The following is a 13,081-nucleotide window of genomic DNA, read 5'->3' as shown; positions in this document are numbered from 1 at the left end:
TATAAACCTATATCTTTCCCCTACGATTTTTGGATTTGTTTTAATTTTTATCCTGAGAAAACGTGGACTCGCGTCAGCGACATGACTTATAACATAAGAACTATCATATTGTATCACAGCTTAAACCAGTCGATTACATCTGACCAAATTATACGAGAGAAGCTAAAAATATGTTTGTAAATAATTCGATGTGTTGAAAAATCGACCGCATCGTTAACACCGAGCCTTCTAACCAGTCTCTGGTGTATCAGTTTTCTCCAGATTTACTTATTCGGTTAAGAACAGAACGTTAACTTTATACTGCACGAGTCATCTGTACTGACGACTGCATTATTCAGATAATGTAAAGTAAATAATGAAATGCGAAGTTCTGAAAACGTCTGGCAGAATCTGGTTAGTGGATTTTCCTGTATACGTATAAGTATACGTAATCACTCAAAAACACCTAAAACCTTTTAGACTAGACCATATGATCAATGGGAGAAACGATGTGAGTTGATTTTTCATAATTTAAATTTTAGCGTAGAATGGGAGTACAGCTGTGTTGTCCAAACGATTAAGTTTTGAGCGATGGAACAAGACGTATGATGTAGCGGTAATGCGACTGTGACATCCAGGACGCCTTTCGTAGGACCAATCCATGCAATTTCATTCATCCATCAAACGTACTGCTTATTGTTAAAGTGTATTTGCCGCGGATCCAAGATCAACATTTTGTTTAGCTTTCCGAGTTATGCAGCGCAAGACGTACTATATGTAGTATTTAATTGAACTCACGAAGAACCTGCAATCACATGCTACGAGTTCAGACTCTACCATTTACCCTCGTTGAAACCAAGATTGAGATCCAACTAACCTTTGAACTGTTACACTACAGTTTTATTTAATTGTTTTAATCGAACGTTCGATTACCTGGAATTTTCAATTTGTAACCAGATAACAATTACAGATTAGATGCTGAATTAATTCCATCGATAAGATAACCGATATACACATATAGTATCTACAATATATTAAATTACTGACGTCAATAATAAATTTATTTACGTCTTTTGCATATATAATATTAGCCATCAATATTTATAATCTCATAAAATTTAATCATAGGCATTTAACTAAATCTACCTGCTAAATATCAAGTAATAATGCTTGTGTTTGTTGCATAAAGATAACGACCGAAGAGACACCAACCGACAAATCGAATAGATAAGATATTATCGAGTACAATGTTGGGTACAAAAACGCACATTATTTGGTGCATATTAATTTGTCAATAAATATTATTTTATTATCGTATTATATATATGTATATATATGTGTGTGTGTGTGTATTTACGTACAAGGAGCAAAAACATATGATAATTCATGCTGTTTTTCTTGCGATACAATCTGAAGATTTTCATTTCAAAGCTATCAATCTCTGAGGTACCACTACCTGTCGGAAAATTGCATCTATCCGTGGTCGTTCACGTCTAACTTGGCTCCAACGCCCCACTGTGTGCCTGTGAACCACCTGTCTGGGAGAGAATCCATCTCCACGTCCCCGATAACGGTCTTCGGGAGGTTGGGTCTGATCAGTACAGCCAACTTAAAAAATGGTAATGCCGATTGAAAGAGCGGTGCCCTTACTCAACCTCTTCTACATCGGATAGAGCACTAAGTTTTTCTTCAGATCCTGTTTCCAGTTATGCCTTCTATGTTTATTCCGTATTATTATTATTTAAAACATTACCTTTCGAGTATCTCTCGGCACTGGTAAATGCTAGTAAAGATATTCCAAAATGGCGGCTAACCTTCGATAATTGGAGAGGCACCTGGAGAAAAAGAATCGGGTCAGAAGTGGAAGTTTTTTCACTAGTAGCTAGTGTTATAATACATTACGTACCTACACTTTACAGAAGTCTAAAAAATTAGCGATCAAATTTAAAGTACCGAAAGATAAACGATAAGATTTTTATAAAATTACGATATAACAGCCTAACTGTCCATAAAACCTCCTCCCTTAGTTTTTGCATCTACCTCCTTCCCTAAACTCCATTTTTCCTTTTTCTTCTATTTTCATCAATTTGTAATTTATGCTTTTAAATGTTGAAGTACTATCTACCCTCTGATTGCAAACAGCTATATACATGTATGTATCATACGTTTTGAATAAATAAATTTAACAGTCAATTGTGGGTAAATAGTGGACTTTCAATATATCAGCTAATGGGTAGCACCCGCATATATGTACAGAACGAGTCAAACGAGGAGGACGACAGTACCTAACGAGTCGGTGACAGTCTGTAGTTGGTAGACGGATAACTGATGGCAAGCAGTCGATTCCGCCTCACCAAGTCGACGCCAGTTGTAATCTTTCAATTATTGTCATTTGATGACCCTGAGACCAGATGAACATTTGATCGTGTTATCTGACGGTCGACTGAGTCACGTGAATGCACTGACCATTTAGGATTACATCAGACACTGTCATAATGTCAAGTATTTGAACATCCAAACATCATACCGGTTTAGATCGAGTTTTTTTAAGGAATTACCCACAAACCATCAGTGTTAGGAGCTTTGTTTTAAAATATCACATATTTTCGGGTCAAAATATTTTCGCAGTAATTAATTTGACAATCATAAATAATTGATTACTTATTTTGCATAGCCAATTAGCAAAAAAAATCTAGCATTTGATTCAATTCTAATGACGATGTATACTAGTATATTTCACTCTCATACCAAATTAATTTGATAGAATCGACACTTACAAGCAGGAAATATTGTTTTAGCTCACCTAATCATTATTAATCGTATTTTGTTTTTCTATTGTTAAAATGTTGACGATGAACGGGATTTAGTGGCGTGTTTGGGCTGCATCGATGCGCCATAAAGAAATAAAAACCGATGTAGTAACCGAAATCGTGAAATTGAACACTTATAAGTTTAGCGTAAGTTAAAGCAGTTTAAATAAATACAAACTCGTAATTTGAGCGCACGCGTAACATCTAAAGTGAAATTAGAATGAATGGATTTGGAGAAAAAAGTAGACCGCCTCATTAGTCAAAAGTTGTCAAAAGAGTTGTAACGGTTTACATACGAGTATTCAACCTTTGGAGAGCGTCGGCATCGCCATCGGTCCGAATGACAATAAACCCGATGACGTATCGCGCGGGTTTTAGGTTGTACATAATACGATGACTTTATCTAGTTTCGCTCGTACGTAACAGCCCGATGGTTTGCCAACACCGGTGCTCATTTCCACCTCCAGTTGCCAGCATCCGAGCGTTTAATGTAGGATTCCTAAATAAACATCTCATCACGGCGGTTGCGCTTATTTTAAGACCGGCAGCCCCACGATTATCAGGGCTAGTCCAATATTCTACCACCGCATAAAATGATCGGCCGGTTTTATTATTTTTTGCAAATATTTGGTTTTCAAAGCGAAGATCTCATTCGGCTTAAATATAAACATTAAACATATCTAATATTCGATTTATTTTCATCTTTGCCACGTCTGCGCTAACTGCTAGCGTAGATATTCTTGTTCCCGTACACAGTACACCTACAACCTTCGTAATATATATATTCGAATATATGCTCGAGTATCTCCGCGTACATTTACTTTTTATCGATGTTTGTGAATTCACTGACATCCTGCGAAAAGATTTATAAGAAATGGTGTAAATTCTGCACTCGAAAAACATGCTCGAGTCAGCCCAATAAAAACCACGAAATCATACAAAAAATACACAATTCATCGAGGAATCTTATTTTTTTTATAATTTTGATGAAAGATAATTTTTGCATTTTTACAATATGATTCGATTTTTCTATCCGTTGCACAAAATAAATACTTTCACATTAAGTCTATAATAATTTTACAATCAGATGATAATTATGATGAATTAATTCTGACCAATTTGATCGAATCCCTCGCCTTTTCATTTACCTAAATGCTATTTTTCTTTACCGATATCATACTTTTGACTAAAATATCTAAAAGTCATATTTGTCATTTATGATAATATGAAACAAATTAATGTTAAGACGAGATATTGATGATTAATTAAGCTAATATTTATAATGTCTCCGAATCTTTATCTATTTTGAGAAATCAATAAAATCCTAATATAAAGAGCTCCTAAATGTAGCGAGAATCCAGCATTTGTGAACAAACATAAGGATACATTCAAAATACCACTCTGAATCTTCAAAACGGGTAAAATGTTAAATTTGAACTAAAAATTTAAAAAGTATATTGGCTAAAAAGGTATATCAGATACGTTTCAAACTTTTATATAAAATAATTTGTATCTCCCGCATAAATAAAGGATTCGACTCACTTCAACCATAGATGTCACCTATGAAGTTTTCGCTGAAAATGTGATTTGTGTTGTCACTTAAAGCTTATAAACAATCAGTCTCTGTCAAATGCCATGCCGTCGCGTATTTTCATAATTTTTGTTTACGGATCATCGTGACAGCATAAGGTAAAGCGACCTTTGTGCAATGTTCAAAGTCGGCGATTCTCGCTATATCCATGGTAACCAGGCTGCAATTCTGAAAATACCGTCTGGTAAGCCATATGCATTCGTGTTTATATAGTCATTACGGTCGATAAAAGTGATAACACTGATTTAAATTATCGTATGCTCGGACTACGCCAGACTTTCGATGGTAATATTATACAGGAAGAATTTAGCCTGCCCCTGAAATAAAGTCAAGTCGAAAATAGGTCGCTAGGCGTGTTCTGTTATGACCTATCAAACGACGAGATGACGTCACAGGTTCACATTAGTGGACTTCATTTCAGGTGTGCTGAGCCAAGATTCGGGAGAGTCCATTACTCCCGTCGATTAGCTGATACCTGACTAACGTATCCGATGAATTCTGCTCCGTGTAAATATATACGAATGTGATACACGAGTTTGTGAATCTGCTTTAATGATTTCTTTAAATAATATACTTACCATAATTCATGCCGTAATAGAGTGTTAACATTGCTTCCAGGTGTAATAATGATACTTTTTCATCAAGCCATTATTCAAGTACTTTTACTTTAAATTTTAAATCTGATGAATCTACTTAATATTCTCATACCAACGTACGAGTGTTTTCAATATAAAGGATAAAATAACATATCGTACAATATTTTAAAATTGTTTTCAAAATCGACGTTTGTGAATTAGGTCGTTAAAAATACTTTTTCTTTAATCACAGTCTCGCTTTGACGTATTAAACAATTTTTATTACCAATAGAATATTCAACAGCACGACAGACAACAAAGTTGTTCCTATTTAACGAAGGCAAATATCACGTTACATAAATTATTCGGTATTTTTCTATTTTATTTAAAAATATCTTTAAATTCATATCACAAATGTTTGAAGCTTATCTCTAGACTAAAGGACTAATATTGTACCTTTGAAAACTAATTCGTATTAAAGAATTGTTAATTCTTTGAAATCACTAGAATCATCCGGCGAGAGCGATCTCGATTCAATTATTCGACTTCCCATTACTAATTGACTTATCGAAGGAAGTGAGAGAGATTTTTCTCGAGCTGTTGATTTCAATTCATCTGAACTTCCTCGTTTCATATTATTATCGTCGGTATTATTCTCAACTGTTGATTTATTGGAATCCAAGGCCGGAGAAGTTGAAGAAACAGAACTGCTGTCTTTTGGTAAGGCACATTTTTCCTTAGGTATTGCAGGAGGCGGTTTGAGAGGTGGCGTTTTGATTTCCGACTGTCTGGTCAGCTGGAACATCATTCCTTTGAATAAGGCTTGGTTGATGAGGTTTTCCGCGAACAGCCTCTGGTCTCGGTACATCTTCCGCAGCTTGGCGGCGACAGTGAGGCCGATGGAGTGGTACTCGTCCCCCGCGCTGGGAGCTGCCGCTTGTTGGTTGGTTGCCAGGGGGGCCGGGATGGGCTTCGGGACGGTCTTTTTTCGTTTGCCGAGCATCCTCGATTTGAGCCAAGAAGGTGTCATCGTGGGATCCAAAATGTCCTGAGCAAAGAAAGTTATTAGTCACCTACATAACATAAAAATAAATTACTTTTGCGCGAGACTCTACTTTCGTAATGAAAAAATATCTGGGTTATGTCTATGTGAATCATCGAGACGTTTTAAATAAAACGAATTGTATTCTTGTTTAATAACCGGCTGAGGAAAATATGCATAAAACAAATTGTAATACGAGTATATATGTTAAATTCAATTAGGCACGTGTAATTTTTTTTAGTGTTTACAATTTTCATAAATAACTATTAGAACATACAGAATTTTTGGCGATCATACAAGAATTCTCGGCACGGTCAACAAAAAATAACAAATTATCAACCGTAAAACGTCGAAGCAATAGTACCATATGTACCAACGGGTGCGGATAAAGGGAAAACGTAAGAAGAAAAGTTCCCACTACACATTCGATATACGGTAAATGACAAAAAAATATTATTTGAAAATATACTAAATTGTGTTCCGTATATTTGAAAAAATCTTCACTCGCGTCTTTCAGTTTGTATAACTTTGAAGAAACTATTGTAGCAACCTTTTAAACATCGGAGAGAGGACATTAAATAATAAAAGCAAATGATGTAAAAAGAAAAAAAATATTATTTAATAGCAGATTAATAATATAAATTCACTTATCCTAAAGTAAAACATATGAGGGGTACAAATTCTCAGTTAAAGCTGAATCAAAGACGTTGCAACTTGGAGATCGGTTGTTCTTCTTCGGATGTCGATGAGCTTGAATTTGAAAATACCCTTCTTTTGATAGGAATAGATCTAATCCTTTTAGAAGATTCGTTAGTATGTGATTGTTCCCAGTGCTCCTTAGATTTGCTACTGAAGTCTTCCGCTGGCTGACAGTATTCCGGAGGAAAGTCATTATTTCTGATCTCGGAGTAAGCAGTCAGCTGGAAAAGCAATCCTTTGTAAAGAGCCTGGTTGATGATGTTCTCTGCGAAGAGTCTTTGGTCGTAGGACATTTTCCTCAATTTGGCTTCGACAGTTACTCCTATAGCCGTGTACTCGTCGTCTATTTCTTTTCCTTGAAGCTTTGCGTGTTGCGAGGTTCCCTGGCGTGGAGTCGCATCCGGGGGCGAGGGAGTGGTTGCTGGAACTGTTGGCAACGGGGCTTGGGGTTTGGCCGGTAAGGGGGGCATTGTCGTTAGTCTGTGTTTGTGCGCCAACATTTTGGAAGTAGACCAAGATGTTAACTCTTCCGCAGGTGTCTGTAATGCAAAAAAATTGCCATACAATAATACAGTACATGAAAAAACAATTTGGTTTTAAGTAGACGCTCCAAATGCCTAGTGAGACGTTTAACAAAAAATAAAACATGTATTAAAAAGTAATAAAAATAAAAATAATTAAAAATAGTCAAATATCAAGAAAACAGTTGCCATTTAAGGAATTTGAATTTTATATTTAAATATTTAAAAGGTTCTAAATACTGCTGAAGTGGTATATTCAAGTGTTAAATTTAAAAAAATAATCAACATGTCATTCCACAAAGTTAATGCCGGATCAATAAATAATATAACCGTGGCATTAACTCTTCTGTTCCTTGTTTGATTTGCAAATTAAATTATCAGTTTTACGATAACCGTTGGATCTATTTTTGAATTATTTGAATTTATTTACAATTTTAGATATACTCACATTTGTTGGACCATTTCCGAGAGGGTCATCTTCATCATCAGCCAAACCCCTCAAGAACTTGAACGCGTTCCAATATATCCATTTTGGAGTGGCCGGATTATCCGTTTCTAGACTCTTCGTAAGCCTACTCTTCTCTCTCCTATAAGAAGCGTAAAGAGAGTCGATCTTCCTCTTGCATAGCTCCGAGTGGACGCCCACCGCAGCTGAGATCTCATTCCACGCATTGGCCTTGCTTTTTCGATCGCAGTGGCTGACAGCCTTTATGTTTGTATCCCATAAGATGGGGTAATTTTTGAATGCCTTTATCAAATTTAATGTCTCAGCGTGAGTGTAGTCCATTGTCAGTAATTCCGGCATGTAGTTTAAATTAATTAAAAATCCCACAAATGCAATACAGCTCGCGCGCGCGTCCGCCGTTCCGCGGACTCTCCGTGCACTGAAGCGAACAAATTGGAATAGACACGCACATTCCCGAATGGAAGCGAACAGACCCGAAGCGGCGCATTCGCCTTCTACGTCGCACGTAGGGGTAATTGTGCCAATTAGGCCGCCAAAATTATATTCCACAATAAAACAACAACTATTAAGTTTTTTCACTTTTTTTTTATTTGACTAGTAACAGGATGACATCTTTACCGACATTATCAAGGCAGGGGTTGAAAACCATGATTTTATGGTATATGATTTTTCTTACAAAATTAATTTAAATTGAAATAATTTAATTAGTGTATTGTAAAAATAATTACGTATAAATTCAGGTACGGGTTTTAGGCAGGGGTTGAAAACCATTTTTTTAAATATGAAAAAAATAATTAAAATTTAATGAATTTAAGTACTGTATTATAATAATAATCACAATTTATTTCCAAACGAACTCCAAAATAAAAATATTCACTTTTTAATTCACTGATATTTCGAGGATGCCTTAAAACGATGCAAACACTTCGCGACAGTCGAATTCAAACTGATATACACCAGCCCATGATTTGTATTAAATGACGAAAATGGTCGTTCAATGTGTGGTGTTTGTTTTTGGTGTTTATTCAACATTCCCAAAAACTAATTTTTCCTTATCAGGGACGAATTCGGCAAAATCGATTAATAGCGGGCTAATTTCTGAAATTACCCCTACGCGAGTCGTTCGGGAAACATGTTCGTTTGCTTGAACAGTAAATAAGTAGTACAGGTAAACCTCGTTTTACCCCGAATTTCCGTTCCGAGAGACGCTGGCGTTAAAAAAATTGGCGTAAAATGAACTCAAATATAATGGACGATCAGTGGAGGTTCTCACCAAAATGTTACATTTCCATTAAATGATTTAAGTAATCAGGAATTCTAGCTTGTAAAATTGTTACGTTTTGGTACGATTTAATCATTTCATATTGGTTTAACACAGGATTAGTCACGTTTGTCGCAACTTACATTAAGATTTCGATAGAATATAGTAAACATAACAGATTTGCATTTAAAGGATTTTAGTGCAATATTTGGAAAGTAACTTTTTGGTTAGGACTTCCACATATTTGGTATATGGTTCGGTTCCGTGTCAACATTTTAAGAAAAATCTTACATATTTATTCATATTATAACCTGTATATAAAATAAATTGTAAATGTACGAGTATTAAATAAATAAAGTTTAAATTCGTTGACATAATAAATAATATCTTGATAAAATTCTTGATTAAAAAATACTAATCCAACAGATTTTTTTTAGAAACTTTGACGAAGCGGTATATGGTATAAAGCAGTCTAGTTTTCCTGTAGCCGCCCCTCTATATTTATTTCTATTATACGCTGAATTCGGGCATATTAGTACCTGTTCTGGGGCAGTTCCTAGTGGATCCTCGTCATCATCCTCCAACCCCCTCAGGAATTTGAAGGCGTTCCAGTACCTCCATTTTGGATCGTACACATCCGCAGGATTCCCGGTCGCTCTGCTTTTTATGATCTTTATCTTCTCTCTGCGACACGAGGACACGAAGGACTTCATCTTTCTCTTGCAGACATCCGGGTGGATCCCCGACTCCGCTGCCACTATCTTCCACGCCTCCTCCTTACTCTCCCTGTTGGCCAAAATCCCAATCAGACACCTTAACTACTTTCTGATAGTAGCTTCTGTACGAAAACTGGTATAAATATGAACTAACTAACCATCACCCCATTCCCATAGGATCATACATCTCCTTATCCTTTAATCCTTTATTCGCTAGGACAGCGTTCTGCAGTGCTAGTTTAGTTTCCGCTATTAGGCTTTTGTTTGCTACTTGCTGATTTTATTTAATACGCCATTCAACCTGTTCCCAGCATTCACTTTAGTTTCTATATTTTGGTTAACCTTTCTGTCCCCAGAAAGCATACCACATATGTATTACACATAGATAAATATAAAGTGGGATACGTACCTGTTATGGAATCCAACGACGTGAGGGTTCCACAAGATGGCGTGTTTCTTGAAGGCGCATATTAACTTCATAGACTCCATGTAAGTCAAGTCCATGTTTTGGCTACTAAGGTCATCCATTGCTTCGGGTCGAGAAGTTCGATGGATGCGGTAACTGGATCCTGCGAGACCTGATATTATTTAATTAGATATTTGGTTTTCTAGACATGTTCTACGAACTGAGCGATTAAATTCCTTCAAACGCATTCACGGCCTGTCATTATATAATTAGCCAGTTTATCATTTTGTTAGGTGGCCGTCGATATATTGAGAGAACAATTTCCGTATTTGAAACCGTATTGAACGGTGTTTGAAATTAGTCACTTTAAACGTAAATAGTAAATCCACTCACGAGTAGGCATATGCTATAAAACTTAAAAAGTTGAAGCCTGAGTAGGGTCATGATAAGCGGTGTTGCATAAGCCGTAGCTAGATTTCAGTCATTTGGATATTAGGTAATTAAAAAAGTGGTATTTACAGAGTAAAACAAATTTAAAATGGATAGATGTTACTAAAAAGTGACTGCCGAATTAAATAATGAAATTTAAAAAAAATAAAAGTCTAATTATGAGTATAGGCGGCGTAAAAATTTAATTGACCTATGGAAAAGCAAATAGACCAGAGACACTTATTTTTTTTAAATATTGCACAAGATTGCACGAACATAAATTGTTATTGTAAATCTCGTTAAACGTAACGGATGACGACTATGTTCGCTATCCGTTTCCGACACATGATTGTTGAGTGTCGTTGATTCAGAATATGGTGGGAATCGACCTAATATCTTTTTTGGATGGACTGTTACAATGTCAAGGTATAATATATGGTGCAATAAATTCGCCGTTTAATAAATTAGCATTTTTATCTCGTGCCTATGTAGCGCAACAGAAAGATCTAGTCTGAAGGTCAAATAAATAAATCTGGAACACCTGTGATAAAAATGTTGATAAAACTCGCTCAATTTCGGGTTTATTCACAATGTGATTTTGTGATAGCAGCCCTGCTACGAAATAACTCGTCAAAAAATACAAAAATGGACTTACTACTTTGTATGTCCGTGGTGGAGAATTAGTGCACATATGTATGCACTAATCTTTGTTAATATTTTTAAAAAATAGATAATTTTTAAAACTCGTCGGACGAACGCGTTATCCAGTTATCCAGCAATCCCGATAGAGGGCTGCAAGGAACTGAGCGGCGCGCACTAAACACTAAATACCAGCTCCGGACCGCGTTTCCGCAGCCGCTGAGACATAGCTTAGTCTCTTTTCTTCCCGCTGGAAATGACAGAGATAAGAGTACTACTTCGTTCCGATCTAGCGGGTATAAACGCGGCACGGAGGTTGCGGGTGTGTGCGTCGTGGATAGATTACCCAAACTTTGCAGTACGTTCAAAAACATTATCGGTGGAATTCTCAAGTTTTGTTTGACGTTTAATTTCAATAAAAACTAGCAACTCTAGCAAACGCTAAGCATAATTCCAATGGTTATGATCACTTTTTGTGTCGCACCATCATTCCATCGAATATCGGTCAACAATCGAAAATGATACGTAAAATAATAATAATCAGAAAAAAAATCCAAATACTCGAAGGGGCCTTTTATAAAATTTAAATCTATTATTTATCTGAGGGACATTATTGAAATGATAAATGAACATATTGTAATAAAATAAAAAAAAGACTATAATTAGTGTAAAAAAATAGTACTTTTTTGAAAAATTCGTGGCAGGTAGAAAATCATCAAACCAATACTTTGAATTGTCTTTGAAAATATGTTTGTCATGACAAATGACGTTGCATTCGTTTGGGGTTTTAGGTGCTAAGCGCCGGTAATTTACTATAGAACATGAAGACGAGGTAATGAATGATATGGGAGCTCGTAAAAATCAGCGGTGTACGGCTTGCTGACGGTATTACGAGTACCGGTACGCAAAGTGGCATTTCTGCTATTCTCCATATCCTACCTTTAATTCTTTTCCCATGCAGAAGTAGTGTTCTTTATCTCATAAAATATACTTACCACTCTTTAATCCAATATCAGAATCTCCAGAGAGCGCAGGACAGTTCACATATTGTAAAGAACTTAAAAACACATACCTGTCTTTTCTCCTTTGGATTTTCACCCTTAAAAATTTCGAGCCGGTGACTGCACCGAGTTTACTTTGTGTTTCGCAAGAATGGCTGACATTTAATTTTTATGGCGAAATATTGTATTAAACACCTCACCTTTTTAATTTATATCCATGTTATTTCATAATTCATGCGACTATATTGTTTTTCGGCCGTATAATGTTATTGTTTGGTTAATAGAAGACACCGGGTATTCTTAGTCATTAAAATAACGCAATACTATGTCGACACCGATATTACTAATGACTAATGACAATCCTATATAAAGATAATAACACATCATTAAAAATTAAAGTAGCAAATTGCTATTGCGTAACCGAAGCCGCAACGTATTTGACAATTGCAACAATAATAATTTTTAGACGCGAAACACATCAAAAAATTATACTACGTCAAGAAAATATTTCAGTTTGGGAATATTCAATAAAACTTCCACATTTCAACGGCAGTAGTTTGATTAATCGATTTGACAGTAACATAGTTACATAATACGTGATTTTAAATTTAACTTAGTAAACACCATTAAAAATGTGACTACTACTAACGGCACTACTTAGAAATTTAAACTAACATGCTCATATTGCTAATAGTAAGCAAACTTTTGCACCATGCTCAAAACACCCCACCCCCTTGCTTCATCCACTTTGGATCATATTCTCATTGATGGATCATTTCGTTGTAACACCAGAATAACATATATTTAGTTTTTTTATTTAATTTATTTTAAAAATATAAACATACATATGGTTGGGGAAAAGTAATAATTTCGTTTTTCATGCCCCTTTTTTCAACTCACTCATTATTGGTCACATCGGATAATACAATATGGTGTTGTAAAGGTG

General features: G+C 35.6%; 2 protein-coding genes across 3 annotated transcripts; both read right to left on the bottom strand.

Annotated features, from left to right (window-relative positions):
• Nucleotides 1–5,191: 5,191 nt before the first annotated feature.
• On the bottom strand, nucleotides 5,192–11,912 carry LOC148306386 (uncharacterized). Of its 2 annotated transcripts, none has more exons than XM_088265089.1 (4): nucleotides 11,151–11,912; nucleotides 10,070–10,238; nucleotides 9,484–9,730; nucleotides 5,192–6,003 (listed from the first exon to the last, which is right to left on the bottom strand). In XM_088265089.1, exons 2-4 carry the CDS (start codon nucleotides 10,186–10,188, stop codon nucleotides 5,431–5,433), a joined length of 939 nt encoding a protein of 312 aa, XP_088121215.1. In that variant the 5' UTR covers nucleotides 10,189–10,238; nucleotides 11,151–11,912; the 3' UTR covers nucleotides 5,192–5,430. The 2 variants fall into 2 exon arrangements, with proteins under 2 accessions (XP_088121215.1, XP_088121216.1); XM_088265090.1 differs by having other exon boundaries at nucleotides 10,070–10,229.
• Nucleotides 6,595–8,184, bottom strand: LOC148306387 (uncharacterized). The gene is made up of 2 exons (XM_088265091.1): nucleotides 7,666–8,184; nucleotides 6,595–7,235 (listed from the first exon to the last, which is right to left on the bottom strand). Exons 1-2 carry the CDS (start codon nucleotides 8,020–8,022, stop codon nucleotides 6,696–6,698), a joined length of 897 nt encoding a protein of 298 aa, XP_088121217.1. The 5' UTR covers nucleotides 8,023–8,184; the 3' UTR covers nucleotides 6,595–6,695.
• Nucleotides 11,913–13,081: the final 1,169 nt, after the last annotated feature.

Source organism: Brachycentrus maculatus, unplaced genomic scaffold, assembly GCF_059751285.1.
Source record: "Brachycentrus maculatus isolate JH-2025_06_01 unplaced genomic scaffold, ASM5975128v1 h1tg000242l, whole genome shotgun sequence".
Taxonomy (NCBI): domain Eukaryota; kingdom Metazoa; phylum Arthropoda; class Insecta; order Trichoptera; family Brachycentridae; genus Brachycentrus; species Brachycentrus maculatus.
This window is presented reverse-complemented; position numbering and strand designations above follow the sequence as displayed.